Source organism: Lagenorhynchus albirostris, chromosome 17 (genome assembly GCF_949774975.1).
Source record: "Lagenorhynchus albirostris chromosome 17, mLagAlb1.1, whole genome shotgun sequence".
NCBI classification, from domain to species: domain Eukaryota; kingdom Metazoa; phylum Chordata; class Mammalia; order Artiodactyla; family Delphinidae; genus Lagenorhynchus; species Lagenorhynchus albirostris.
The window spans coordinates 68,826,817-68,854,609 of record NC_083111.1 but is presented as its reverse complement, the minus strand read 5'-3'; the positions used below and the strand labels follow the sequence as shown (position 1 = coordinate 68,854,609).

At 41.2% G+C, this 27,793-nt stretch overlaps 1 protein-coding gene and 1 long non-coding RNA gene across 13 annotated transcripts in view; one reads left to right on the top strand and one right to left on the bottom strand.

Moving 5' to 3' along the window:
* The window catches only part of LOC132508055 (uncharacterized), a 101,195-nt gene extending 99,868 nt beyond the window's left edge, over positions 1 to 1,327 (bottom strand). For both annotated transcript variants that reach the window (XR_009536405.1, XR_009536404.1), the window contains exon 1: positions 471 to 1,327. This is a non-coding gene — a long non-coding RNA (uncharacterized LOC132508055). The remainder of the gene's footprint in view (positions 1 to 470) is intronic.
* The window catches only part of LRATD2 (LRAT domain containing 2), a 96,082-nt gene that overhangs the window by 929 nt on the left and 67,360 nt on the right, over positions 1 to 27,793 (top strand). For 4 of the 11 annotated variants that reach the window (XR_009536400.1, XR_009536401.1, XR_009536402.1 and 1 more), the window contains exon 2: positions 74 to 1,577. Coding sequence is in view for 5 of the 11 variants with exons in the window: in XM_060127868.1 (XP_059983851.1) it covers positions 441 to 1,379 (939 nt within the window). In the remaining 6 variants the exon portion in view is untranslated. Of the gene's footprint in view, positions 1 to 69; positions 5,080 to 27,793 lie in introns of those variants that run through there. The other 7 variants (XR_009536403.1, XR_009536398.1, XM_060127873.1 and 4 more) reach the window with 7 other exon arrangements.

Below are 27,793 nucleotides of genomic sequence, written 5' to 3'. Positions count from 1 at the left end.
GAAAGGAGGGGGCTAGGAGAGGGGAATTAAAGTTTCTTTTCCTTTCTCCCTCCTGCTTGGGATTGGCAGGTAGGGCGCTGGCGGAAGCGGTAGGAGTCGCTGATGCAATGGGCTTTTGCCCGGGCGAGGTGAAGGGCTGGGGGCGGGGGAGAGCTGGAGTTGCCCGGCCTCCTGCGACCGTGACCCTGGAGGCGGAAGAGTGAGGAAAAGCTCGCCACATCTGAGACTCCCCGTAAAATGGCTCCAAGTGCCCGACACCCAACCTTTCTTCCTCCTCTTAAGAACAAATCGCACGTTTCACGGAAGGGCTCCTACATGGCTTCCTTGCCTTCCTCTCCCAACAGGTGGTCTGAGCCCCTGTCCGGGGACCTGTGCCAATGACCCTAGTGGTGGTTTCGCTTTCTCCTCTCACGGCGGTGTGAACGTGTGTCCGCAGCGTGATGGGCAACCAGGTGGAGAAACTGACCCACCTAAGTTATAAGGAAGTTCCCACTGCCGACCCGACGGGCGTGGACCGGGACGACGGGCCCCGCATCGGGGTCTCCTACATCTTCTCCAATGACGACGAGGACGTGGAGCCGCAGCCGCCGCCCCAGGGGCCGGATGGCGGTGGCGGCGGTTTGCCTGACGGCGGGGACGGGCTGCCGCTGCCCTCGCCGCAGCCCTATGACCCGCGGCTGCACGAGGTGGAGTGCTCCGTGTTCTACCGCGACGAGTGCATCTACCAGAAAAGCTTCGCGCCGGGCTCCGCGGCGCTGAGCACCTACACGCCCGAGAACCTGCTCAACAAGTGCAGGCCTGGCGACCTGGTGGAGTTCGTGTCGCAGGCGCAGTACCCGCACTGGGCTGTCTACGTGGGCAACTTCCAGGTGGTGCACTTGCACCGGCTGGAGGTGAGCAACAGCTTCCTGACGGACGCGAGCCAGGGCCGGCGCGGCCGCGTAGTAAACGAGCTGTACCGCTACAAGCCGCTGAGCCCCAGCGCCGTGGTGCGCAACGCGCTGGCGCACGTGGGCGCCAAGGAGCGCGAGCTGAGCTGGCGCAACTCGGAGAGCTTCGCCGCCTGGTGCCGCTACGGCAAGCGCGAATTCAAGATCGGCGGCGAGCTGCGCATCGGTAAGCAGCCCTACCGGCTGCAGATCCAGCTCTCTGCGCAGCGTAGCCACACGCTCGAGTTCCAGAGCTTGGAGGACCTGATCATGGAAAAGCGGCGCAACGACCAGATCGGGCGCGCCGCGGTGCTGCAGGAGCTCGCCACGCACCTGCACCCCGCTGAGCCGGACGTAAGCGACAGCGACGCCGCGCGGACTACGCCGCCTCCCGGGCGCCCCCCCGCGCCCGCCCGGGAGGAGGGGGCCCGAGAGGCGGTGGTTCGCTGACCGGCGAGCTGAGAGCGGAGCTGTGTGAGGGAGCTGTTTGTAGCAGCCGCTGCTCCCTCCCTTCTCTCACTCCCTCCTCCACCACCTTCTGGGCCCCATCTGGGCTCCTGGGCCATTTGGAAAACGGAGAGTTGGCGAAAAGCGCAGCCAGCTGTGGCTTGAGTTTGTTATCTTGGACGGAGGAGGAAGAGGGAGCAGGTAGGAGCACTTTGGCCGGGGGCGCTTCTGGGCTTCTTGCCCGCCGGCTCAATCTGTCTTCCTTTCCCGAGGTGAGGCACACTGTGGACTTGCCAGACACTTAATCCCTGCTGGACTTGGGTCCAAAAATCGACGCCTCTTATGCACTTAGGGGTGGAGAAAAGTTCAGAGTACCAATGCCTGCTGTTGCCTTCCGACCGCTTCCCCTCCTACCATGGCCTTGGAGGATGCCCTGTAGTAAAGCCAGAGCAGGTTTGTGGTGGTGCTACCTCCAAAGAGCAGTGTGAGGGATTCGGGAAGCTGGGGTGATTTATCTTGTGGTTTTTCTGGGGTGCAAGGCTGGTAAAACCAGGACCAGGTCTGGGAGCCACAGACTGAAATCAAGCAGCCCCCTGTGAAGTGCAAGAAGTAGTTGAGTAAACTTGGGCTACAAAACAAAGATTTTGCTACATGCCCCCTCCCCATCCCCAAGCGATTTGTCTTCTGGAGCTGGCTTCCAGCTGAGTCTCCTGGGCCATCGCCACTTCCCAGGTTACATGTAAATCATTGTCAGGGGCCAGCTAAAGGAAGGATTCAATTTTGGTTCTGTTTTGCTGCCTTTGTTTCTTGCTTGCTATTGTAGGCACTTACAGCTGTGGTATTTGTTATCAAAGGAGGGAATAGCCCTTTGTGTCTCTGATCTAATTAAGCCTGCTTGGCCATGTTCATCCCCAGGTCACACGGGAGGTTGGCTGCTGCCACCCCATAAGGTATCCACTACAGAAACAGCCAAACAGGGTTGCCCTGGCAGGAATCAGTCAGTTTCCTGTCCATTCCCCCACCTGACTCTCTTCCTGAATAGTGAAGGTAACTTTTTTTTTTTAATTTAAGGCTTTGGTGTGGTGGTCCTGTGAATTTTTTTTTTTTCCTTCATTGCCTCATCCCCCTCACTCAGTTTTGTTTTGCTGGTGGTAAAATCTTAGGCTTGAGGCATATTTCAGTGATAGTTGTTTATTTTGGTAGCCACACTCGATGCAGTTTAATTCAAGGTGTAAAGTCTTGTTATATTGCTACAGTCTTCTTGTCGCTTGGAGAACACCCCTTCAGAATGCTTTCTCAATGAAGAGGGGTGACAGCAATCATAAATAAATGCAACCTGGTGTAGTCAGCGCCAGATCTGGTGACAGTCCTAAAGCATGGATTGGTGATGGTGGGATCTGTCCGAAGCAGGATGGCTGATACTATTTGAATCTGCTGCTGTGTTTGCTTTACTCTGAGGCTTTAAAAAATGTGTACAATCTGTCCTTTGTTTTCATGTGAGCTCTTTAATGATATGTGCCCTTGATTTCAGAATCCTCTGCTGCACATGGGCATTGCTAATGCTGTCTCAAAAGTTGAGTGAAGTTTCTTTTTTTTCTCTTGGGAATCATTATAGATTACGCTGAACAAGTCATTTTGTGACCCAATTCTTACAGCTGGAGTAGACTCATACTTGAGTGTTCCACAGTGGTGGCCATCCTCAGGCCTCCTGGCTGGAGATCTTTAAATCAAGGCAACAAAACTTGAAGGATTTCCTTGTACACGTACTTTTTTTAAACTTGGGAATTTGAGGCCATAATTTTTAAAAGCCTAGACCTTTATAGCACCTCAACATGAAATTATTTCATTACAAGGGCATTAGCTATGTTCCCTGTTTTAACAGGAATCCCCAAACAGGTCCTGTCAATGTTAAAGATGAACCACACTCAGCCCTGGTCCAGGAATTTGGAGAAGCGTCAGTCTCCTGTTGGAAATGTTGATCTAGTTTTCTTGTTTAATAATCTCGCAACTTTGCGTTTGTATTCTTTTGCTCATGGAAAAGCGGAGCAAGGTAAACGTGGGTAAAGACATTTAGGAGAGCCTTCTAGATTTGGATTGTCTTTTATGTTTAACACCATCAAGGGAAAGTTGAATGTAATGACATTGTGCAGACAGTGAGAGAGAAGAACAGAGCGGCACTGTCTAGCAGCTCTGGGCTAGCCAGCCAGCTCTCTTTTCCACTGCTCGGTCTCTGTCTCCCTTCTTCACCCCTCAATGGAAAGTGAATGTCATTGGTCACACCGAGGGACAGCAGTGACTCTGTTACAAACAGCTTTGTGAGAAACCTCAACTTGAAGGAAGAACTCCTATAAAATCCGTATCAGTAGTAGCATTCTCCCTCTAGAGAAGAGGTTTTTGATAACAGGGCTTGAACATGATCTAGAAGAGGAAAGATCTACTCCAGATGCTGCTTTATCACGTGTTTTTACAGGGTACCAGAGATGTGAAGTACGTAATGCTTCGGAACAGTGATTCTGTTGGAAGTTTTATTAGGGTCATCATGCTTAAAGTAAAGCACCAACCAGCCACTGAAGGTTGCAAGGAAAGGGGACTGAATCAACTGTTGGCATCTTTCTCGAAGATGGCAGTGTTGTGGCTAAGAGTTTTTAATGTCCAGGCAATGGCTACATCTGGCACTTTACAAAATATATATATATATATATTTAATAATTTTTGTTTCTCCTTAGGACTAAGATTCTAGAACTGTTTTGTACTGTGAATTACGGATGCTCTTTGAAGGCAAGGAATATTGATTCTAATGTTCTTTAGAAGCTCTGGCAGGGATAAGCAGGACACCCAACTGGAACGGATGCTAAATGTAATCAGACAAATTATATTTTCTTACTTGAGCAAATATTTTATTGAGACTGCTTATGTATGGCAAAGGAGCCTACAACTTCAGCTACACAACTTTTTATATTGAAAGAACTCATAGTTTTTGTAGTTTTATTCTACATTTAATTAAAAATGACTTTACAGCACTAACAAGCCTAGCAGAAGACTTTACTCCAGACCTTTAAGGAAATTTTTAGTTTTTATGAAAAATGACACTTCAGTAGTTAAATTTCTCATGTCTTTGCTGCTTCTGGCCCTAAGAGCACCAGTCGACAACACCATAACCACATGGAAACATATTTTTGGAAGCAAAACTTTAATTTTCTACAACATATGCTATGGAGAGTGAAGAAAATTTAAGGATTACTTGTTTTCTATTTTTTTTCTCTTAACAAAATGGAATCCACTGTGTTGAAGACTCTTGATATTATGTGATTGTCTAACCATTGTTTTTTTGTAAATCAAGATAAAATCTAGTGTGATCATCATTGAAAGGATTTGTTTGGAAAGTTACATTTTATTTGTGAATTTTTTTTTAATCAGGGTAACTATAAACTTGACTGGTTTATTCAGCTTTTCATTATGTTTTGTTCTTAGCGATACTTGTGACCCATGGAGAATTACATTGACTAACTTGATAAATTTCATGTATTTTATTTCCTAGTGAATTGTGTAAACTTTATTTTTGTTGAAGATTGTATGTTAAATCAATGTTATGTTCTCACACCACTTCTTGAGAAGGAGGTTCAGATTTGAAATTGTATCATTTCCTTCAAAATGAAGGGCAAGTGCTTAGTTAAATAAAAGATTGATGACATCTTTTAAACCATTTCCTCTTCACTATGTCTTATTACAATAGAATCTGTCAAATGCTTTTGACAAATGCTCTGAGGGTTTCCAATAAACCATTCATTAAAGTTAACTCCATTTATATATGGGTTTTTTCCATTTGTATACTTTCTGCCAGTTTTGGTCCAAATCCAAGCTCCTCAGCTTCACTGCAATTTTTCTGAAATATTAAGTGTGTTTCATCTTTACATTACTCAGTAAACATTTTGATGAATTCATTTAGTGACTGGAAACCCTCCCTGCATTTCCTGTGTGGGAATTAATAACCTATTGCTTCTAGGCTCCATGTTCATGAAGAACATCTTGTGAACATACATTTTCAATACACATTGATTTTTTTCAGGATCAGTGCAAACGTTGCCAGAAGCCACACTCACATTTTGGAGTCTGTACTGGGGAGGTTTGGTAATAAGATCAGTAACCCATGTTGCGTGTTAGGTGGTTTCAGAATCCCAGACAAAGGGAATGGGCTCCCTGAGTGATTTAATTACAGAAAACAGGCCCATGTGATCAAGTGGCACTGCTGACATGATAAAGGATGCAGATGCCAGCAGTAGGTACAGGAGCAGATGTGGCCTCTGGGACTGGCGTGTGGGAGGCCACCAGCACTCCTTAGACCAGCACCTGAAGTCACTGCCACAGTCCCGTGAGGCTCAAAAACCTGGGCTCCATCAGCAGGCTCCCGTGAGGATTTTAAATAGGAAGAGTGTTGAATGCTGAAGGTTATCCAGAGCTCAAGCAGCAGTGAGACCATTTTTCCCTAGAGTGGTTGTCCTTAATTTACCATGGTTCTCATTGCACAGGAAAGTAGAGGGAAGGGAGCCTAATATAGAATGTGCATATATTTTGGGGTGATTTTGGTGGAGGCCGCTGTTCCTCTTTCTCCTAAATGGAGTGAGTTTGCTTAATGTAGGAAAATGACATGTTTGGAAGTGTTTAAAAGGACCTCCAAAATGAACAGGCCCAAAATGTGTGCAAAAGGGCTTTTATTTCCCTTTACTGAGTTTCCTGGAAAAACTGCTTATTAAACACAATTTTATCTGCACAGTAGATGCAAGAAAGGTTAGTGTCTGTGATTTGCAATCACAGCAAGGTACTGAGTATGAAGGGCTAGAGGATGCTGAGCCCTAGACGAGGTACTAGAACATAAAAAGTTTAGAGACGAGCAAAAACCTTAGATAATCTCTACCCCTGAGCTTGTTTCTAAGGGGAAATCAAATTTCACTCATACATGTAGAACAAATGTAATGAAAGGTGGTCCTGTGAAGTGCTGATGGTTGATCGGTATTCAATAAAGCAGATATGTGTAGGTTTAATTGGAGAACTCAGAGAAATTGGAGAAATCAGATCAAAGCCCTGAAGGTACAACGATGATAGAGGAAAGGATGTAACTAATATAACTAATATTCATGAAGTATTTAATGGGGAGTCTCCTAAATTCCATTGCGTAAGGTAAACCAGATCCACAGTGTCCGTCCTCATGTGACTTACTTTCTAATTGATAAGACAGATAACTGCTTACTACCAAAATCTTCACAAGAAGGAATTTAGAGATGTGATAGGTGCAGTGAAAGAAATGCACAGGGTGTAGGGAGAGGCTCTCTCGCCATCACTGAGTCAGTAGGCTTCCCTGAAGATGCATTTATGCTGAACTTCGGAAGAGGTAGAGGAGAAAGCCACGTGCTTCAGAGTGGATACTGATTACATTAATTCAGGGAGGAAGGCTGGGGAGTGAATGAATGAACGTTGAGTGCTCTCAGAATGTCTTTGCTTAATGCTCCAGTGGTAGCCATTTCTCCTTGGGGTTCCTTTCTGCAAACTGTTGTCTAATTCAGTGTATCTGACATTTAACACAGGAACAGGCAGAGATACTCTCAAAGTTTGAGTGAGTGAATGAAATTGGAGGTTGGGATTTGTTGGTCTAGAAAGCCCTATTAACTCAAGGTGATGTCAGGACTGTGGTTTGAAGAGGTGAAGTCACAGTGGTTTTTAGGATGGATTGAACAGGGAGAGCAAATGTGACTGCCCTCCCCTCTTCCAGAGCTAGAAGCTGTACTGCTCATGCTATTGATGGCTTATATTGCCAGCCAGGTAATGATGTGTGTGAATTCGGGCCTTTGCCCAGTGCAAGTGAAAGGAGAAGTGGCCAGGCTAGGCTTGATAGGGACAGAGGTAAGCGGGAGCAACAGGTTTTATAGCCTGTGCGCCATAGCCTTGGAGCCATGATTGAAACAGAGGTTCCTTTATACAGTTGGCTAACACAAGCCGCTGCTATGATACAGTCTCTCATGCCTTGTCTAGTGTGGCCATAAATGACTCAAAAGATTAGCTCACTGCTCTTTTGGAAAACTTGTGCAACAGTGTAATTAACTCCCAAGGTTTGATTATCAACATTCCGTGCCGCCTTTTTAACCTCATAACTTTGAGGATTCTCAGTTGTTGGGCTAAACTGGAGGTAGAGAGTCTGGTCCTAGGCCCACAGAATCAAATAGCAGTTAAGGCTTGACAGTCAAACTACCTGGGTTTCTCTACTCTGGCCCTGCTGGTAACATTGGGAGAAAGTAGATACCTGCTTGGAAACTTTATTTCTTCCTATGTGCAATGTGGCTTATTGCATTGGTCAATTCAATTCTGAATATCAGTTATATTTCTAAAATAACATAATATATGATACATGTAATATAACATAGTAATAGTATCAACTTCACATGGTTGTTTTTGAGTCCAAAATGAAACAATGCACATAAAGCCCAGATCATTAGCTACTGAGATTAACTAAAGAAAATCTGGGATATTATAGGTGTTCAAAAGCCTTATTCAAAATAAAGTTACTGTCTGGGAGAGAGAAGTCTTCCCTTTAGTCTTAGAGAATTTCTTAGCTAAATAACTCTAGTTAATACGTAAGTTGTTGCGTTCCTGCTGTAGTGTTTGAAATGTTTCTTGAGCTTTGATCTTTAGTAGAAGAACCATTTAACTTGTTTCTACATTTTATATGTTTACTCATTAATTCAACAAGTTATTTCCTGTGAACTTCTAAGGTGCTAGGTGCTGGAGAGCCAAGAGGGGATAAGAAGGGATTACTGCAATAGATAGTAATATTGACAATGATGAGGTCACCTTGCCTACGCTGTCCTATTTTAATCATCACAATAGCCTTTCTGGACAGATACTAATATCTTCATTTAAGAGTTGAGGAAACAAGTTTAGAGAAATGAGGTGATTTGTACATGGACACGTAGCTAATAATTGACTGCTTCTGGCCAGGAGCAGGAATGCTGGCCTTCCAAGCCCTAGGCCATGGTTCCTCCACTGAGAAATCATCTGACCACTTCCACCCTTTGGCTCCTCCCCGCTTCTCCTTACCCTGGGAGAATGCATAGCACCTTATTCTGCTCCAGCTTTTGGCATGCAGCACGATCTGAGTAACACACATATTTTCACTCTTGTTGCAGCAACTCTGGAGCTAGTGACTCTGGGATGCAAAAAGAGGCAGGAAAAAGAGGAAAGGCAACTCTCAGCCATGAGGAATTTTACGTCCTTATACATCCTGTGTAATAGTGTCAGGACTAGGGTAAAATTGGCCAACCCATACTTATGCCCCCCTCCCTGTGGCTGGGCACTGTGACAATCCCTCCTCAAACTGCCCCTCTTCTCTGTGCCCCCTTTTGTGACTCTTTTTACCTCTCCAGGCTGAGGTCAGGTCACACAGGCCTGCCTCCAGCTGACCTGCTATGTGACCTTGCCAAGTTAGTAACTTTTTTAAGCCACCTTGACTTATTTAAAAATTAGTGCCTCCAACATAGAGGCGTTCACTGGCTTACACGAGACAAAGTAAATCAAGCACACATGGGACACTTAGGTGTGGCATGGTGGCCATATTGGTTGGCTCTGCCACAAATGGCTCTGTTAAGAATATATGACCCTGGACTTCCCTGGTGGCGCAGTGGTTAAGAATCCGCCTGCCAATGCAGGGGACATGGGTTCGAGCCCTGGTCCAGGAAGATCCCACATGCTGTGGAGCAACTAAGCCCGTGTGCCACAACTACTAAGCCTGCGCTCTAGAGCCCGCGAGCCACAACTACTGAGCCCGCGTGTCACAAATACTGAAGCCTGCACACCTGGAGCCCATGCTCCACAACAGGAAAAGCCACCGCAATGAGAAACCTGTGCACTGCAACAAAGAGTAGCCCCCGCTCGCCGCAACTAGAGAAAGCCTGCGGGCAGCAATGAAGACCCAACGCAGCCAAAAATAAATAAATAAATTTATATTAAAAAAAAGAGAATTTATGACCTTGAGGAAGTCCCTTTACTCTCTAGGACCCTGGATCTACGTTTCTGTGTGTGGAGCACCCAACTCGAGCTGGAGTCTATGACAAAATTCCAAGTGCAACTTTGAGATGGTTATATTAGTTGCTCTACTTATAATTAATTAATACTAATTAATACTGATTCCTTGGCCATAACCCTAAACCTTGCCTCATTCATATAAAAAATTAATATGTAAAATGTAAAAAAGTTAGTGATAGTAATAATATGATGGAATTTCAGGGAGTGCTTTTATTATGAAAAGTAGGAACTGTACACAAAACTTTTTTTTGAGAATTGGCAAATTTTTTTATGATCTTGCATATTAGAAGTCCAAATCTGGGCCATGGATAAGGAAAAAGATGATGATAGAAATAAATTAATCCATGTCTCCTTTATTTTGGAAAAAGTGCTTAGAATTTTTGTTTTTAATTTTGCTTTTCGAACACTGATTCCTCCCCCCATTCCCCCCTCCCACACACACTCGAGTACATTTCTCTTTGCTACCTGGCTCTACTCTTGGTCAATACATCATACCCATGAGAGAATTCTCCTTTATCTTCAGTAGATAGGCGTGATTTATTTTACTTTATTTTAATGGGGTCTATTTCTTTTTGTATTTGAGAAAGAGCAAGGTTGTTCATAAAGCCATAAAACATCACATGGTGACAGTTCTTTGCGCTGACATCTATTTTACTACTTTAAAAAATACTAATAGACTTAATTTTTTTAGAGTAGTTTTAGATTTACAGAAAAATTGAGTGGAAAGCACAGAATTCCCATATAACCCCCCTCCTAACCACACAGCCTCCCCTTCCATCAGCATGGGTATCAGAGTGGTACCTTTGTTACAATGGATGAACCAACATTGACTCGTCATTATCAACCATAGTTTACACTAGTTTTCACTCTTTGCATTGTACATTCATTGGTTTTGAGAAACGCATCCACCATTATAGTATCATACAAAGGAGTTTTACACAAGACATGTTCTTTACTTCTTTCCCTTCCCAAGCTAAGAATTGGACTATTTTCAGCTTCTCTTATCAAACCTTAAGAGACACTTCTCTGCTGGGCCCTTCTGCTTTCTTTGCCCTCCCAATGGACATTCCTGGCTAGAACTGTGTTCATTCATTCTTTAAGTATTTATTGGTACTTGCTAGGGCTAGAAATAGGAATGCCGCAGGGTCCCTACGCTACGCGTGCCTGCCCACATTCCACTGAGGAAAACAGGCAAACAATGAATGCAATACCTTGTGATTAAAGTGTGATGGTTGGAGGATAGGTAGGCATCAGGAATTATGGTGGCACTGGAGGGGCAGGGGGTCTGGTGGCTAACCCCACATAGTGGGGTGGGGAAGGGTCCAGGATAGGCTTCCTGGGTAGACTTAAGCAGGTAAGGGGAGGTATTATCAGAGAAAAATTCTGACATAATCCTGCTCCCATCTCATCAATCCTGTATTTTAGGAGTAAGACACACATCTGTCTTTGTATGTGGCTGGGGTGGGTGATGGGGGGAGGGGGTTTTGAGGACAAATACTATAAATTGCTTAGCAATTCCTTTTTTCTTTTTCATAGTGCTGATATAGATTTCAGCTAACTAGGGAACATTATCGAAAACTCTGAAAGGATATTAAGTCCAAGTGTTCTCTTATCTTTAGCACCGTTATCCAGCTGACTTTGGGCATAGCCAAGCCGTTCCAACATGGTGAGGATTGAGGCTGCTTTCTCTGTGTTTTGAGGGAGCTGAGAGGCACTGGGGAAAACATTGCCTATGGTTGGAATTAAGCCTGGGCTGACACCCCAGCACCTCCCTTGCTACACCACCTGGACAGATGACTTCCCCTGGCTTTGGAGGCTGCATTGTATTCATTGGTAAAGTGGGTATAATATGTCACCTACCAAGCAGGGTTATGGAGTAAGTGGTAATATACATAAATCACCCAGAAGTGGTCCTGGCAGGAAGGTGTATGCTCAGGGATTGGTTGCTGTCATTATCTATTTTCTCTTTTTCTGTTTCGCCCAGTGTTCATGACTCAATCCCAAAATCTCACAGATGAATTTCAGATTGGAGCAGGTTAGGCCAAACAAATTTAATCAGAGTTAAGATGGTCAGAGGTGGTGCAACATCTGGTTTCGTAATGGTTAACACCATCTGGCCCCAGGTATTTGGGAGAAAATCATAAATATGTGTGTACACACACACACACACACACACACACACACACACACATATCAACAACCCAAGTGCATTTGACTCTGGTTTCTACCCAACCTGACAACCAAAGAATTGAAGCTCTGGACTTTGGTATCATCACAAAACTATGATGATCACTTTCTTACCTCCATAGTTAATGTCTCTCTCTACCTGCCCTTTAAGCCTATGGGTATTTTTATTAATGTAATTTTATCACTTTATATCTTATTTTACTTTATTAGCTGTGCCACACGGCTTGCAGGATCTTAGTTCCCCAACCTGGGATCGAACCATGGGCCCCTGGCAGTAGAGGCACTGAGTCCTAACCACTGGACCACCAGGGAATTCCCAACTTAATATTTTAAAAAATATGTGCTTAGGGCTTCCCTGGTGGCGCAGTGGTTGAGAGTCCGCCTGCCGATGCAGGGCACACAGGTTCGTGCCCCGCTCCGGGAAGATCCCACATGCCGCGGAGCGGCTGGGCTGGTGAGCCATGGCCACTGAGCCTGCGCGTCTGGAGTCTGTGCTTCGCAACGGGAGAGGCCACAACAGCGAGAGGCCTGCGTACCACAAAAAACAAAACAAAACAAAACAAAAAATATGTGCTTAATATAAAAGAAGTTCAAATACCAAAGTATACATAGTGAAAGTGAAGGATATCCTCCACTGCCTTTTCTCACCCTGTTCCACCTCTAACCAAGGGTTATTGGTATTAAGTGTATTGTGTGTTCCTTCTAGACTTTTTTTTGTAAACATTCATTTATGTTTATCTGCATATATTCTCCCAGTTTTTTTTAATTTAATTTTATTTATTTTTTATACAGCAGGTTCTTATTAGTCATCTATTTTATACACATCCGTGTATACATGTCAATCCCAATCTCCCAATTCATCCCCCCATGACCCCCACCCCCTGCCGCTTTCCCCCTCGGTATCCATATGTTTTTTTCTCTACTTCTGTGTGTCAATTTCTGCCTTGCAAACCGGTTCATCTGCACCATTTTCTAGGTTCCACATATATGCATTAATATACAATATTTGTTTTTCTCTTTCTGACTTACTTCACTCTGTATGACAGATGCATCCACGTCTCAACAAATGACCCAATTTCGTTCCTTTTTATGGCTGAGTAATATTCCGTTGTATATGTGTACCATTTCTTCTTTATCCATTCTTCTGTCGATGGGCATCTAGGTTGCTTCCATGCCCTGGCTATTGTAAATAGTGCTGCAGTGAACATTGTGGTGCATGTGTCTTTTTGAATTATGGTTTTCTCTGGGTATATGTCCAGTAGTGGGATTCCTGGGTCATATGGTAACTCTATTTTTAGTTTTTTAGGGAACCTCCATACTGTTCTCCATAGTAGCTGTATCATTTTACATTCCCACCAACAGTGCAAGAGGGTTTCCCTTTCTCCACACCCTCTCCAACATTTGTTGTTTGTAGATTTTCTGATGATGCCCATCCTAACTGGTGTGAGGTGATACCTCATTGTAGTTTTGATTTGCATTTCTCTAATAATTATTGATGTCGAGCAGCTTTTCATGTGCTTCTTGGCCATCTGTATGTATTCTTTGGAGAAAGATCTATTTAGATCTTCTGCCCATTTTTGGATTGGATTGTTTGATTTTTTAATATTGAGCTGCATGAACTGTTTATATATTTTGGAGATTAATCCTTTGTCCGTTAGTTCATTTGCAAATATTTTCTCCCATTCCGAGGGTTGTCTTTTCATCTTGTTATGGTTTCCTTTGCTGTGCAAAAGCTTTAAAGTTTCATTAGGTTCTATTTGTTTATTTCTGTTTTTATTTCCATTATTCTGGGAGGTGGATCAAAAAAGATCTTTCTGTGATTTATCGCAAAGAGTGTTCTTCCTATGTTTTCCTCTAAGAGTTTTATAGTGTCTGGTCTTACATTTAGGTCTCTAATCCATTTTGAGTTCATTTTTGTGTATGGTGTTAGGGAGTGTTCTCATTTCATTCTTTTACATGTAGCTATCCAGTTTTCCCAGCACCACTTATTGAAGAGACTGTCTATTCTCCATTGTATATCCTTGCCTCCTTTGTCATAGATTAGTTGACCATAGGTGCGTGGGTTTATCTCTGGGCTTTCTATCTTGTTCCATTAATTGATCTGTACTTCTGTTTTTGTGCCAGTACCATACTGTCTTGATTACTGTAGCTTTGTAGTATAGTCTGAAGTCAGAGAGTCTGATTCCTGCAGCTCTGTTTTTTTTACCTCAAGACTGCTTTGGCTATTCGGGGTCATTTGGGTCTCCATGCAAATTTTAAGATTTTTTTTTGTTCTAGTTCTGTAAAAACTGCCATTGGTAATTTGATAGGGATTGCATTGAATCTGTAGATTGCTTTGTGTAGTATAGTCATTTTCACAATATTGATTCTTCCAATCCAAGAACATGGTACATCTCTCCATCTGTTGGTATCATCTTTAATTTCTTTCATCAGTGTCTTATAGTTTTCTGCATACAGGTCTTTTGTCTCCCTAGGTAGGTTTATTCCTAGGTATTTTATTCTTTTTGTTGCAATGGTAAATGGGAGTGTTTCCTTAATTTCTCTTTCAGATTTTTCATCATTCGTGTATAGGAATGCAAGAGATTTCTGTGCATTAATTTTGTATCCTGCAATGTTACCAAATTCATTGATTAGCTCTGGTAGTTTTCTGGGAGCATCTTTAGGATTCTCTATGTATAGTATCATGTCATCTGCAAACAGTGACAGTTTTACTTCTTCTTTTCCAATTTGTATTCCTTTTATTTCTTTTTCTTCTCTGATTGCCGTGGCTAGGACTTCCAAAACTATGTTGAAGAACAGTGGTGAGAGTGGACATCCTTGTCTTGTTCCTGATCTTAGAGGAAATGCTTTCAGTTTTTCACCATTGAGAATGATGCTTGCTGTGGGTTTGTCATATATGGCCTTTATTATGTTGAAGTAGGTTCCTACCATGCCCACTTTCTGGAGAGTTTTTATCATAAATGGGTGTTGAATTTTGTCAGAAGCTTTTTCTGCATCTATTGAGATGATCATATGGTTTTTATTCTTCAGTTTGTTAATATGGTGTACCACATTGACTGATTTGCGTATTTTGAAGAATCCTTGCATCCCTGGGATAAATCGCACTTGATCATGGTGTTTGATCCTTTTAATGTGCTGTTGGATTCTGTTTGCTAGTATTTTGTTGAGGATTTTTGCATGTATATTCATCAGTGATATTGGTCTGTAATTTTCTTTTTTTGTAGTATCTTTGTCTGGTTTTGGTATCAGGGTGATGGTGGCCACATAGAATGAGTTTGGAAGTGTTCCTCTGCAAGTTTTTGGAAGAGTTTGAGAAGGATCGGTGTTAGCTTTTCTCTAAATGTTTGATAGAATTCAACTGTGAAGCCACCTGGTCCTGGACTTTTGATTGTTGGAAGATTTTTAATCACAGTTTCAAGTTCATTACTTGTGATTGGTCTGTTCATATTTTCTATTTCTTCCTGGTTCAGTCTTCAAAGGTAATACCTTTCCAAGAATTTGCCCATTTCTTCCAGGTTGTCCAGTTGATTGGCATAGAGTTGCTTGTAGTAGTCTCTTAGGATGCTTTGTATTTCTGTGGTGTCTGTTGTACTTTCTCCTTTTTCATTTCTAATTTTATTGATTTGAGTCCTCTCCCTCTTTTTCTTGATGAGTCTGGCTAATGGTTTATCAATTTTGTTTATCTTCTCATAGAACCAGCTTTTAGTTTTATTGATCTTTGCTATTGTTTTCTTTGCTTCTATTTCATTTATTTCTGCTCTGATCTTTATGATTTCTTTCCTTCTGCTAACTTTGGGTTTTGTTTGTTCTTCTTTCTCTAGTTCCTTTAGGTGTAAGGTTAGATTGTTTACTTGAGATTTTTCTTGTTTCCTGAGGTGGGCTTGTATAGCTATAAACTTCCCTCTTAGAACTGCTTTTGCTTGCATCCCATAGGTTTTGGATCGTCGTGTTTTCATTGTCATTTGTCTCTAGGTATTTTTTGATTTCCTCTTTGATTTCTTCAGTGATCTCTTGGTTTTTTAGTAACATATTGTTTAACCTCCATGTGTTTGTGTTTCTTACGTTGTTTTCCCTGTAATTGATTTCTAATCTCCTAGTGTTGTGGTCAGAAAAGGTGCTTGATATGATTTCAATATTCTTAAATTTACTGAGGCTTCATTTGTGACCCAAGATGTGATCTATCCTGGGGAATGTTCCATGCTCACTTGAGAAGAAAGTGTAATCTGCTGTTTTTGGATGGAATATCCTATAAATATCACTTAAATCCCTCTGGTCTATTGTGTCATTTAAAGCTTGTGTTTTCTTATTAATTTTCTGTTTGTATGATCTGTCCACTGGTGTACGTGAGGTGTTAAAGTCCCCCACTATTATTGTGTTACTGTCGATTTCCTCTTTTAGAGCTGTCAGCAGTTGCCTTATGTATTGAGGTGCTCCTATGTTGGGTGCATATATATTTATAATTGTTATATCTTCTTCTTAGATTGGTCTCTTTATCATTATGTAGTGTCCTTCCTTGTCTCTTGTAACATTCTTTATTTTCAAGTCTATTTTCTCTGATACAAGTATTGTTACTCCAGCTTTCTTTTGATTTCCATTTGCATGGAGTATCTTTTTCCGTCCCCTCACTTTCAGCCTGTATGTGTCCCTAGATCATAAGTGGGTCTCTTGTAGACAGCATATAGATGGATCTTGTTTTTGTTTCCATTCTGCAAGCCTGTGTCGTTTGGTTGGAGCATTTAATCCATTCACGTTTAAGGTAATTATCGATATGTATGTTCCTATGACCATTTGTTAAATTGTTTTGGGTTTGTTTTTGTAGGTCCTTTTCTTCTCTTGTGTTTCCCACTTAGAGAAGTTCCTTTAGCATTTGTTGTAGAGTTGTTTGGTGGTGCTGAATTCTCTTAGCTTTTGCTTGTCTGTAAAGCTTTTGATTTCTCCATCGAATCTGAATGAGATCCTTGCCAGGTAGAGTCATCTTGGTTGTAGGTTCTTCCTTTTCATCACTTTAAGTATATCATGCCACTCCCGTCTGGCTTGTAGAGTTTCTGCTGAGAAATCAGCTGTTAACCTTATGGGAGTTCCCTTGTATGTTGTCATTTTTCCCTTTCTGCTTTTAATAATTTTTTTGTCTTTAATTTTTGCCAATTTGATTACTATGTGTCTTGGTGTGTTTATCCTTGGGTTTATCCTGTATGGAACTCTCTGCACTTCCTGGACTTGGGTGGCTATTTCCTTTCCCATGTTAGGGAAGTTTTTGACTATAGTCTCTTCAAATATTTTCTCTGGTCCTTTCTCTCTCTCTTCTCCTTCTGGGACCCCTATAACGCGAATGTTCTTGTGTTTAATGTTGTCCCAGAGGTCTCTTAGGCTGTCTTCATTTCTTTTCATCCTTTTTTCTTTATTTTGTTCCACAGCAGTGAATTCCACCATTCTGTCTTCCAGATCACTTATCTGTTCTTCTGCCTCAGTTATTCTGCTATTGATTCCTTCTAGTGTATTTTTCATTTCAGTTATTGTATTGTTCATCTCTGTTTGTTTGTTCTTTAATTCTTCTAGATGCTTGTTAAACATTTCTTGCATCTTCTCGATCTTTGCCTCCATTCTTTTTCCGACGTCCTGGATCATCTTCACTATCATTATCCTGAATTCTTTTTCTGGAAGGTTGCCTATCTCCACTTCATTTAGTTGTTTTTCTGGGGTTTTATCTTGTTCCTTCATCTGGTACATAGCCCTCTGCCTTTTCATCTTGTCTGTGTTTCTGTGAATGTGGTTTTTATTCCACAGGTTGCAGGATTGTAGTTCTTCTTGTTTCTCAGATAAATGTTTTTTAATGTCATTTTTGCCCAAGGACTCTGTGTGTCTTGCAGCGTTTTTATTCCTCATTTGAATTGTCCTACAGCCCAGCTCTCTTATTCATCCTTTCCTACCCATGTTCTCAAGTTCAGTTGTGGATTATTGCCCAGGATTTCCTTCTCTCTCCCATTGTGCATACAAGTCTGGCTCTACCACAGGTCAGCTTGAATTCGGATCACTGTTCTACCACTTACCAACCATTGTCACTTTATAGAGTGTTAGAATTTCCTTATCTGAAAACAGGGGCTTGAAGTAGCACTTTCCAGAGTGTTTGTGAAGATTATATGGACTCATTGGTAAGTTTAGCCATAGTACCAAGCACAGAGTAAATTCCCCTGGAAATGCATACTCACATTGCAAAGGACCCATGTTCATTCTACAGCTGTACCTGTTGTTGAAATATTGAAACACTTTCATATCAGTTGATAAACAGCTGCTTCCCTGAAACCCACCCCTCACCACAGTAGCACTGTCATCTTCCTGACCACCTGGCCACTGCCCTGGGGCCACCATGGATATTCCTACAGTCCAATAACAGGTAGCTGCCTGTGGAGCTGGGGCCTCCAGCACCCTGCTGCAGCTCTATTTGCAGCATTGTGATTGGTTGATGACTTCTGAAAAATATTAGTTTCTGTAGAATATTAGCTTACTGCCTATAAATACTATGACTCCTGTTTACAAATGACAAAGGAAGCCAGGGGAGAGGAGTAACTTTGCCCAGGGTCACACATAATGACTTAAACTGAAACTATTCAATTTCCAAAACCATGTCCAGTCTCCATGGAGTCAAGTCCCAGTCACTAAGTGTGGTTCAGCCCCTGTGACCTTGGAAAGGGGACTACATCTTTTAGAGGGGGCCAGAGTGAGAATGATTCTTCTGGCTTCCCTTTCTCTCCAGGCATTGAACAGTGCCAATATAGGGGAATTTTCCTTGTCTTTTTGTTCAGGGCAAATAAGTTGAGCAGTCAATTTTAGGCCAGAGATCAAACTCAACTCGTTAATTATTCACAGAGTTGATCACTCTGCTCTGTTCCTGAAACTGCTAAACCAGCTGCGACAAAGCAGAACTACAACGCTGGTAAAATAAACTTTTTGAAAAGAACTTGTTGAAGCAGAGCATACAGATACTTTTAGAGAGGGAATGTGAGCCAATGAAAGCAAAGACACATAGTGAAAGGAGCCAGAGAGACACCACTTAATGAGCTGTGTGCTATTGGGCAGATCACGCACTAGGTAACCTTGGTTTCATCATTTGGTAAATGAGAATAAGTACCTTGAAGAGTTATTTAGAGGCAGATACAGTAGGTGCACAGCCCCAAGCTCTGTGCCTGGCACCAGGAGTGAGAGCCAAAATATCTCCTAACCTAGACTACAGGACCCTAAAGAAACCAGGGTCACTGTGAATCAGCACCCCAAAGACTCCTGGAGGGCCCCAGCAGGCCAGGAGTGAACCTTTACCTTGCGGGATCAGGGGGGCAAGGATGAGACTGTTGACCAACCAGGATGGAAATCTTTTATCTGCTGTGCTCACAAGTCCCAGCTGAAGAGCAGCCCTGCCTGGCAGTAAAAGAAAGTGCTCAGGCACCATCAGGTCCACTCTTCATTACTGGAGAAATAGGGAAGGACAAGAGACGGCTAAAAATTGTGGGGTTGGTTTGCTTCCAATGGTACAGAAGGGGTAAAGAGAAGGTTGAAGCCCTTCTTCCTACTTCCCATCCTTACTCCCAAGAAATAACAATTAGTAGCAGATTCTTGTATCTTTTTCTATAAATGAGGCATTAGCCTTCCTTCCTTCCATACACATGGAATTATAATAATGGTTAATATTTAGCATGTGCTTGCTATGTGCCTCAGAATATTTTAAGCATCTTATATAGACTGTATGTTATTTAACCTTCACGACAACTCTGTGAAATAGGTACTGCTTTTATTTTCATTTTTTAGCTGGGGAAACTGAGGCACGGAGAGGTTAAAGCACTTGCCTAAAGTCACACAGTAGGTAGGGACAGGAAAAAGAACCCAGGAAGTCAACGTATATCTATCTTATTCTGTTTTATGCTTGTATAGCGTCTCAGTATGAATGAATGATAGTTTATTTAACTTATTGTTGGATATCGAAGTTGTCCAAACCTGTTCTAACAATCACAGCTCCACCAAACATCTTAGTGTATTTATCTTTGAAGTTTTAACTCGTATTTGATGTCTACTTTGTGCCAGGCACTCTGGGACACTCTTGACAGGCATTTTGTCATTTAATGCTCACACTCCATGAGGTTAGGAGCCATTCATTTTGCAGGGAAGGCTATTGAGACTCCTAGTCATTAAGTAACTTGCCCAAGGTCCCAGAGTTGGTAAATGGCAGAAGGTGAAAATGAACTCAGGCTCTCTGATTTCAGGGTCTATAATACCACAGTTGCTATGGAAACTACACGGTTGTATGTGAAAATGCCCACGAGGAATTCACACATATACAGGAATCTCCTTTTAATAACATTACCCTTTTATATTTTTTCTTCTGTATTAATCTCACTGAGGCCAGTTTTCATACCTATCAAAGAGAGTTAATAATACCTATTACTATGGACTGAATTGTGTTCCCATTACCCCAATGTGTTGGTATTTGGAAGTGGAGCCTTTTAGAGATAATTAGGTTTAGGTGAGGTCATGAGGGTGAGTCCCCTTGATGGGATTGGTGTCCTTATATGAAGAGACACCAGAAATCTTGCTTCCCCTCTCTCTCTCTGTCTCTCTCCACCATGTGAGCAGTCATCAAGAAGTTGTCCATCTGCAAACCAGGAAGTGGGTCTTTACCAGAACCTGACATACTGGCACCTGATCATAGACTTCTAGCTTCCAGAACTGTGAGAAATAAGTTTCTGTTGTTTGGGAATTCCCGGGTGGTCCAGTGGTTAAGACTTGGCGCTTTCACTGCCGTGGCCCTGGGTTCAATCCCTGGTCTGGGATCTAAGATCCCGCAAGCTGTGCAGCACGGCCTAAATAAATAAATAAATAAATTTCTGTTGTTTAAACCACCAGTCTATGATATTTCATTCATTATGTTACCCTGAGCACATTAATACACCTCCCCTATAAAATTATTTTGAAGATTAACAGAAACAACAAGGTAAACCATCAAGAATAATTTCTAGCATGAATTATGGAGTTATTGTATGCTAGGTATTGTTCTAAGAGCTTCAAATGTGCATTAGTTTCCTAGTGTTGCCATAACAAAATATCACAAACTGGGTGGCTGAAAACAATGGAAATGTATTCTTTCACAGTTTTGGAGGTTAGACATCTGAAATCAAGGTGTTGACAGGGCCAAAGTCCCTTAAAAGCCTCTGGGCGAGGATTCTTCCTTGCTTCTTCCTAGCTTCTGGTAGCCCAGGCGTTCCTTGGCTTGTGGTAGGATAACTCCAGTCTCTGCCTCCATTGTCAAATGGCATTCTCCCTGTGTGTTTGTGTTTTCATATGGCCATCTTCTTATAAAGACATCAATCCTATTGGAGGGAGGGCCTACCTTACTCCAGTATGACCTCATCTTCACTAATTACATCTATTGATACAGTGACCTTATTTCCAAATAAAATCCCGTTCTGAGATATTGAAGGTTAGGACTTCAGCATATATTTTCTGAAGGGAACAATTCATCCCATCACAGTACATCTTACCTCATTCAATCTCCATGGCAACCCAATGAAGCAGATATTATTACATTAGTTTTAGAGATGAGGCCATGGAGGCTCAGAGAGTTCACGTAACTTGTCCAAGGAAGAGTGACTAAGCAAGTATGTGCTCTACTACTTCTTGGCTACTAGAGTTTAGGGGCATAGTAAGCACTCAGAAAAATATGAGTTTATTACTCTTTTTGTTTGTTCATTTGTTTTATTTTGAAATGCCTTACAAATGACCATATTACCCCAGAGTAAGGGTAAGCAAACTTTTTTTCTGAAAAGGGACAGACAGTAAGTGTTTTAGTTTTTGCAGGTGATGTGGTCAGTCTCTGTTGCAACTACTGAACTCTGCTATTGTAGCATGGAGCTAGCCGAAGATAATATGTAAGCAAATGACCATGACTGTGTTCCAGTAAAACATTATTTACAAATAGACAGGGTTTATCTATTCAACAGTTGATGGACATTGGGTTGCCTCCACATTTTGGCAATTATGATGAATAATGTTGCTGTTTGATAGTGTCTTTCAAAGCCCAAAACTTTTAAATTTTGATGAAGTTCAAATTATGTGTCTTTTTCTTTTATTTCTTATGCTTTTGGTGTCCTAAGAATGAATTGCTTAATCTGAGACCATGAAGACTTACTCTTAGGTTTCCTTCTAAGAGTTGTATAGTTTTAGTCTGATATTTTTCTCATCCATTTTGAGTTAACTTTTATACATGATGTTGACTAGTTTCATTCTTTTTCGTGTAGTTATCCAGTTGTCCTAGCACAATTTGTTGAAAACACTGTTCTTTTCCCCACTGTATTATCTTGGCACTCTTGTCAAAAGTCAATTGACCATAAATGTAAGGGTTTATTTCTGGACTCTCAATTCTATTCCATTGATCTGTATGCCTGTCATTAAGCCAGTTCCTCACTGTCTCGATTACTGTTTTCGTGTTATAAGTTTTGAAATCAAGAAGTGTGACTCCTCCAGCTGTGTACTTTCATTTCAAGATCGTTTTCACTTTTCAGGGCCCTTGGATTCCCATATACATTTTAAGATCACCTTGTTAATTTCTTCAAAAAAGCCAGCTGGGCTTTTGACAGAGATTGCAATGAATCTGCAAATAAAATTCGGGAGTATTACCATTTTAACAATATTAATTTTTCTAATCCATGAACGTGAGATATCTTTCCATTTATTTGTGTCTTCATTAATTTACTGCAATGGTGTTTTGTAGATTTTAGTGTAGAAGTGTTGTACTTCTTAAATTTACTAAGTATTCTATTCTTCTTGATGCTATTATAAATGGAACTGTTTTCTTAATTATCGTTTCAGATAGTTCATTGTAAGTATACAGAAATATATTTGATTTCTGTATACTGATTTTGTATCTTGTAATCTTGCTGAATTCATTTATTTGTCTTAATATCTTTTTAGTCAACTCCTTACTTTTTTCTATAAACAAAGTCATGCTATCTGCAAATAGAGATAGTTTTCTTCTTCCTTTTCAGTCTGGATGCCTTTTATCTCTTTTCCTTGTTTAAATATTCTGGCAAGAACCTCCAGAACAATATTGAATAGAAATGGCAAGAGCAGGTACCTTGTCTTGTTCCTAAACTTAGAGGGAAAAACTTTCAGTCTTTCACTATTATCTAAGATGTTAGCTGTGTTTTTTTCATAGATGCCTCTCATCATTTGAGGAAGTTTCTTTCTGTTCTTAGATTGAGTGTTTTTACCATGAAAGAGTGTTGGATTTTGTCAAATTATTTTTTCAGCTATTGAGATGACACTGTGATTTTTAAACTTTATTCTATTGATATAGTGTGTTATATTAATTTCTTTCTGTATGTTGAACCAGCCTTTCATTCCTGAGATGATCTTATTCATGGTATATGATCCTTTTTATATGTTGGTGAATTCAGTTTGTTAGTAATTTTTGAGGATTCTTTTGTCTGTGTTCGTATGGGATATTGATCTGTAGTTTCCTTTTTTTGTGATGTCTTTGATTTGGTATCAGGATAATGCAAGCCTCATAGAATTGTGTCCCACAGGTCTCTGTTTATTTCCTTTGATTACTTTCTATTTATACCAAGTAATCTTAATTGACCTGTCTTTAAGCTTACTAATTCTTTGACCTGCTCAAGTCTACATTTGGGCATACTTTATATCTTTTAGTTGATGGTCTCTGTTTGAGGACACATTTTTCTCATACTTTAATTCTTTAGAAATGGTTTCTTTGAGTTCTTTGAATATACTTATGATAACTGATTTAAGTCTTTATCTAGTAAATCTGTCTTTCTTTCTAGTAACGTCTGGGCTTTCTCAGGGACAGTTTCTGTAAACTATTTTTTTCCCTTTGGGCCATATGTTCCTGTTTCTTTGTATTTCTTATATTTTTTGCTATTGTTATTGAAAATTGGACTTTTTATCAAAACAAACAATTTTTTATTGAAGTATAGTTGATTAGCAATGTTCTATTAGTTTCAGGTGTACAGCAAAATGATTCAGTTATACATCTATCCATCTATCTGTATACATATGTCTGTTCTTTTTCAGATTCTTTTCCATTATAGGTTATTACAAGATATTGAATATAGTTCCCTGTACCATACAGTCAGTCCTTGTTGTTTATCTGTTTTATATATAGTAGTGTGCATCTGTTAATCCTAAACTCCTAATTTATCCCTCCATCCCCTTTCCCTTTTGGTAACCATAAATTTGTTTTCTATGTCTGTGAGTCTATTTCTGTTTTGTAAATAAGTTCATTTGTATCATTTTTTTTAGATTCCATGTGTAAGTGATATCATATGATATTTGTCTTTTTCTGTCTTAGTTCACTTAGTATGATAATTTCCAGGTCCATCCATGTGCTGAAAATGGCATTATTTCATTCTTTTTATGGCTGAGTAATGTTCCATTGTATGTATATACCACATCTTTTTTATCCATTCTTCTGTTGATGGATATTTAGGTTGCTTCCATGTCTTGGCTATTGTAAAGAGTGCTGCTATGAACACTGGGGTACATGTATCTTTTTTTCTTTTTTAATAGTTATTTATTTGGCTGGGCCGTGACTTAGTTGTGGCATGCAGGATATAGTTCCCTGACCAGGGATCGAACGTGGGCCCCCTGACTTGGGAGCATGGAGTCTTAGCCCCTGGACCACAAGGGAAGTCCCTGTATCTTTTTTTTTTTTTTTTTTTGCGGTACGCGGGCCTCTCACTGTTGTGGCCTCTCCCGTTGCGGAACAACAGGCTCCGGACGCGCAGGCTCAGCGGCCATGGCTCACGGGCCCAGTCGCTCCGTGGCATGTGGGATCTTCCCAGACCGGGGCACGAACCCGTGTCCCCTGCATCGGCAGGTGGACTCTCAACCACTGCGCCACCAGGGAAGCCCCCCTGTATCTTTTTGAATTAGTTTTCATCTTTTCTGGGTATATGTCCAGGGGTGGGATTGCTGGATCATATGGTAACTCTGAAAATTGGATATTTTAAATAGCACAATGTGTCAACTCTGGAAGTAAGATTCTCTCTCACCTTTGTGCTTTGTTGTTGTTGCTGCTGTTTGGTTTTTTTTAGTGACTTTCTTCGACTAATTCTGTAAAACCTGTATTCTTTTGTCATTTGTGGCCACCAACGTCTCTATTCAGTTTGCTTAGTGCTTAGCTAACGACTGGATAGAGATTTCCTTAAAATTCCTTGAACTAATAATCTCCCAGCGTTTGTTTTTTTAACTTCTTTATTGGGGTATAATTGCTTTACAATGTTGTGTTAGTTTCTGCTGTATAACAAAGTGAATCAGCTATACGTATACATATATCCCCATATCCCCTCCCTCTTGCATCTCCCGCCCACCCTCCCTATCCCACCCCTCTAGGTGGTCACAAAACACCGAGCTGATCTCCCTGTGCCATGTGGCTGCTTCCCACTAGCTATCGGTTTTACATTTGGTAGTGTATATACGTCCATGCCACTTTCTCACTTTGTCCCAGCTTACCCTTCCCCCTTCCATGTCCTTAAGTCTACTCTGTATGTCTGCATCTTTATTCCTGTCCTGCCCCTAGGTTCTTTTTTTTTTAGATTATATATATATATATTAGCATACGGTATTTGTTTTTCTCTTTCTGACTTACTTCACTTTGTATGACAGACTCTAGGTCCATCCCCCTCACTATAAATAACTCAGTTTCATTTCTTTTTATGGCTGAGTAATATTCCATTGTATATATGTGCCACATCTTCTTTATCCATTCATCTGTCGATGGACACTTAGGTTGCTTCCATGACCTGGCTATTGTAAATAGTGCTGCAATGAACATTTTGGTATATGACTCTTTTTGAATTATGGTTTTCTCAGGGTATATGCCCAGTAGTGGGATTGCTGGGTCATATGGTAGTTCTATTTTTAGTTATTTTAAGGAACCTCCATACTGTTCTCCATAGTGGCTGTACCAATTCACATTCCCACCAACAGTGCAAGAGGGTTCCCTTTTCTCCACACCCTCTCCAGCATTTATTGTTTGTAGATTGTTTGATGATAGCCATTTTGACTGGTTTGAGGTGATACCTTACTTTAGTTTTGATTTGCATTTCTCTAATGATTAGTGATGTTGAGCATCCTTTCATGTGTGTGTTGGCAATCTGTATATCTTCTTTGGAGAAATGTCTATTTAGGTCTTCTGCCCATTTTTGGATTGGGTTGTTTGTTATTTTGATATTGAGCTGCATGAGCTGCTTGTATATTTTTCTCCCAGCATTTTTAAGGCCTCTGTGTATGTGTGTATGTGTGTGTGTGTGTGTGTGTGTGTGTGTATGTGTAATGTATTATGTTTTAAGTGCTCTAGCAGCCAGTTTACAACTCCAACTTATCCTAAACTTCTTGCTCATACAGAGACTCAAGATAACCATAGGTGAGAGAGTAGACCTTATCGAGTCTTCCCTAGATGTATGCAGCTCTGAAAATGCACATGGGTTTCTGGATTTCCAGGAATACGCTGGAGCTTTTCAAAGACCCCTATGGACATCTCATTATCCAGTTGTTCTTTTTAAAATTTCTGGTTAGCCCCAACTGTTAGCGCCAACTGTTAAAGTATCCTCAGGTAGCTGTGATATTAAACAATTGCCACTAATTGTATTTGACAAATAGTCAGTGGGTAGAGGGCTCTTCACAAAAAGCAAGCTCTGATTAGGTCAAATAAAGACAATCCCTGAAAATGGAGCTTTTTAGTGAACTGCCAGACAGGTCAAATAGTGATAGTTTTCTAGAAATGGGGCTTCTGGGGAGCTCCAAACCCATTTTACTTCCTTCGGTAACAATTTAGCTGCTGTTTTTCACATCTATTGTAGTTGTGAGCCGTTGGCTTTCAGTGCTGCTGAAGAGCTAGGGAGAGGGTGATGGGCACAGGTTAAAATGCCATAAGGCTCACTGTCCTTGCTGAGATTCAGCCATTTTTCTTCAATAAATGCTCCTTGGATTGTTGCAAGCCTTTGGTGATTTTTCAGAGTTCTAAAGAAGTTTATTTTGACAGTTATACAGGGTTCTCATTGCTTTTATGGAGGAGTATATTTCAGAGGTCGCCCTCAATCTGCCGTTTTAAGATCAGTTGATTGTATGTTTGGTTTTTATAGCTATATGTCAGATTATCACACACTTAGCAGCTAAAACAACCCCCAGGTATTATGTTATAGTTTTTGTAGGTTAGAAGTCCTGGCACAGAGTAACTGGGTCTTACAAGGCAGAAATCAGTGTTTTGGTTGGACTATATGTTCTCTTCCTGAGCCCAGGGTCTTCTTTCACACTCATTCAGGTTGTTGGCAGAATTTAAATTGTTGTTGTAGGACTGAGGTCCCTGTTTTGCTGCTGGCTGATTCATCTCAGCTCCTGGAAGCCACCTTCAGGTCTAAACCATGACCTAGAAGCTTACTTTCTCAAAGCCAGTAGGAAGAATATTTCTCCAGCCTGTTAAGCTTGAGTCTTATATAACCTAATCATGGGAGTGAATATCCTATCATATTCACAGGACATTCTCAAAGAAAGGGGAGTATATAAAGTATATTTACTAGGAGGTGAGATTCTTGGGGGCCATCTTAGAATTCTGCCTTCGTTAGGCTTAATTGTGGGCTTTTAAGCATTTGGCTACAAAAGATATCATTTCCAGCTCTACTTCATTTGTCTAGAACTGTTTCATATAAATTAATCTAATATAATCTTTACAATAACCCTCTGAGATAGGCAAGGACGGTGTTCCTAATCCCATTTTAGAGCTGTGAACCAAAAGGCTCAGAGAGATTATATGATTTGCTCATGGACACACAGCTAGTGGGGGGCAAATTAATTCCTCAGACTCTAGGTAGAGTGCCCTCTGCCCTACCCCATACCTGTTCAGTCCTTTGAGTTTTGTTACATGGCAATGAGGATGTTAGTACCTGAGGCTTCTTTAAGGGACTTTGTCTCTGAAACAGTCTCCCTCTGGGCTTCTGTATCTCCTGCATGTGTATTTGGGAAGAATACCTGAGCATAGAAAATAGTATTAACCAGGAGTTTTGATAAAATGGAGCTTTCAGGGGTGAATTGCAATTTAAATAGCTGAAAAATTCCATTTACTTCCAGCAATGTATTCTGAATGCTCCCTCTGGCCCAGCTCA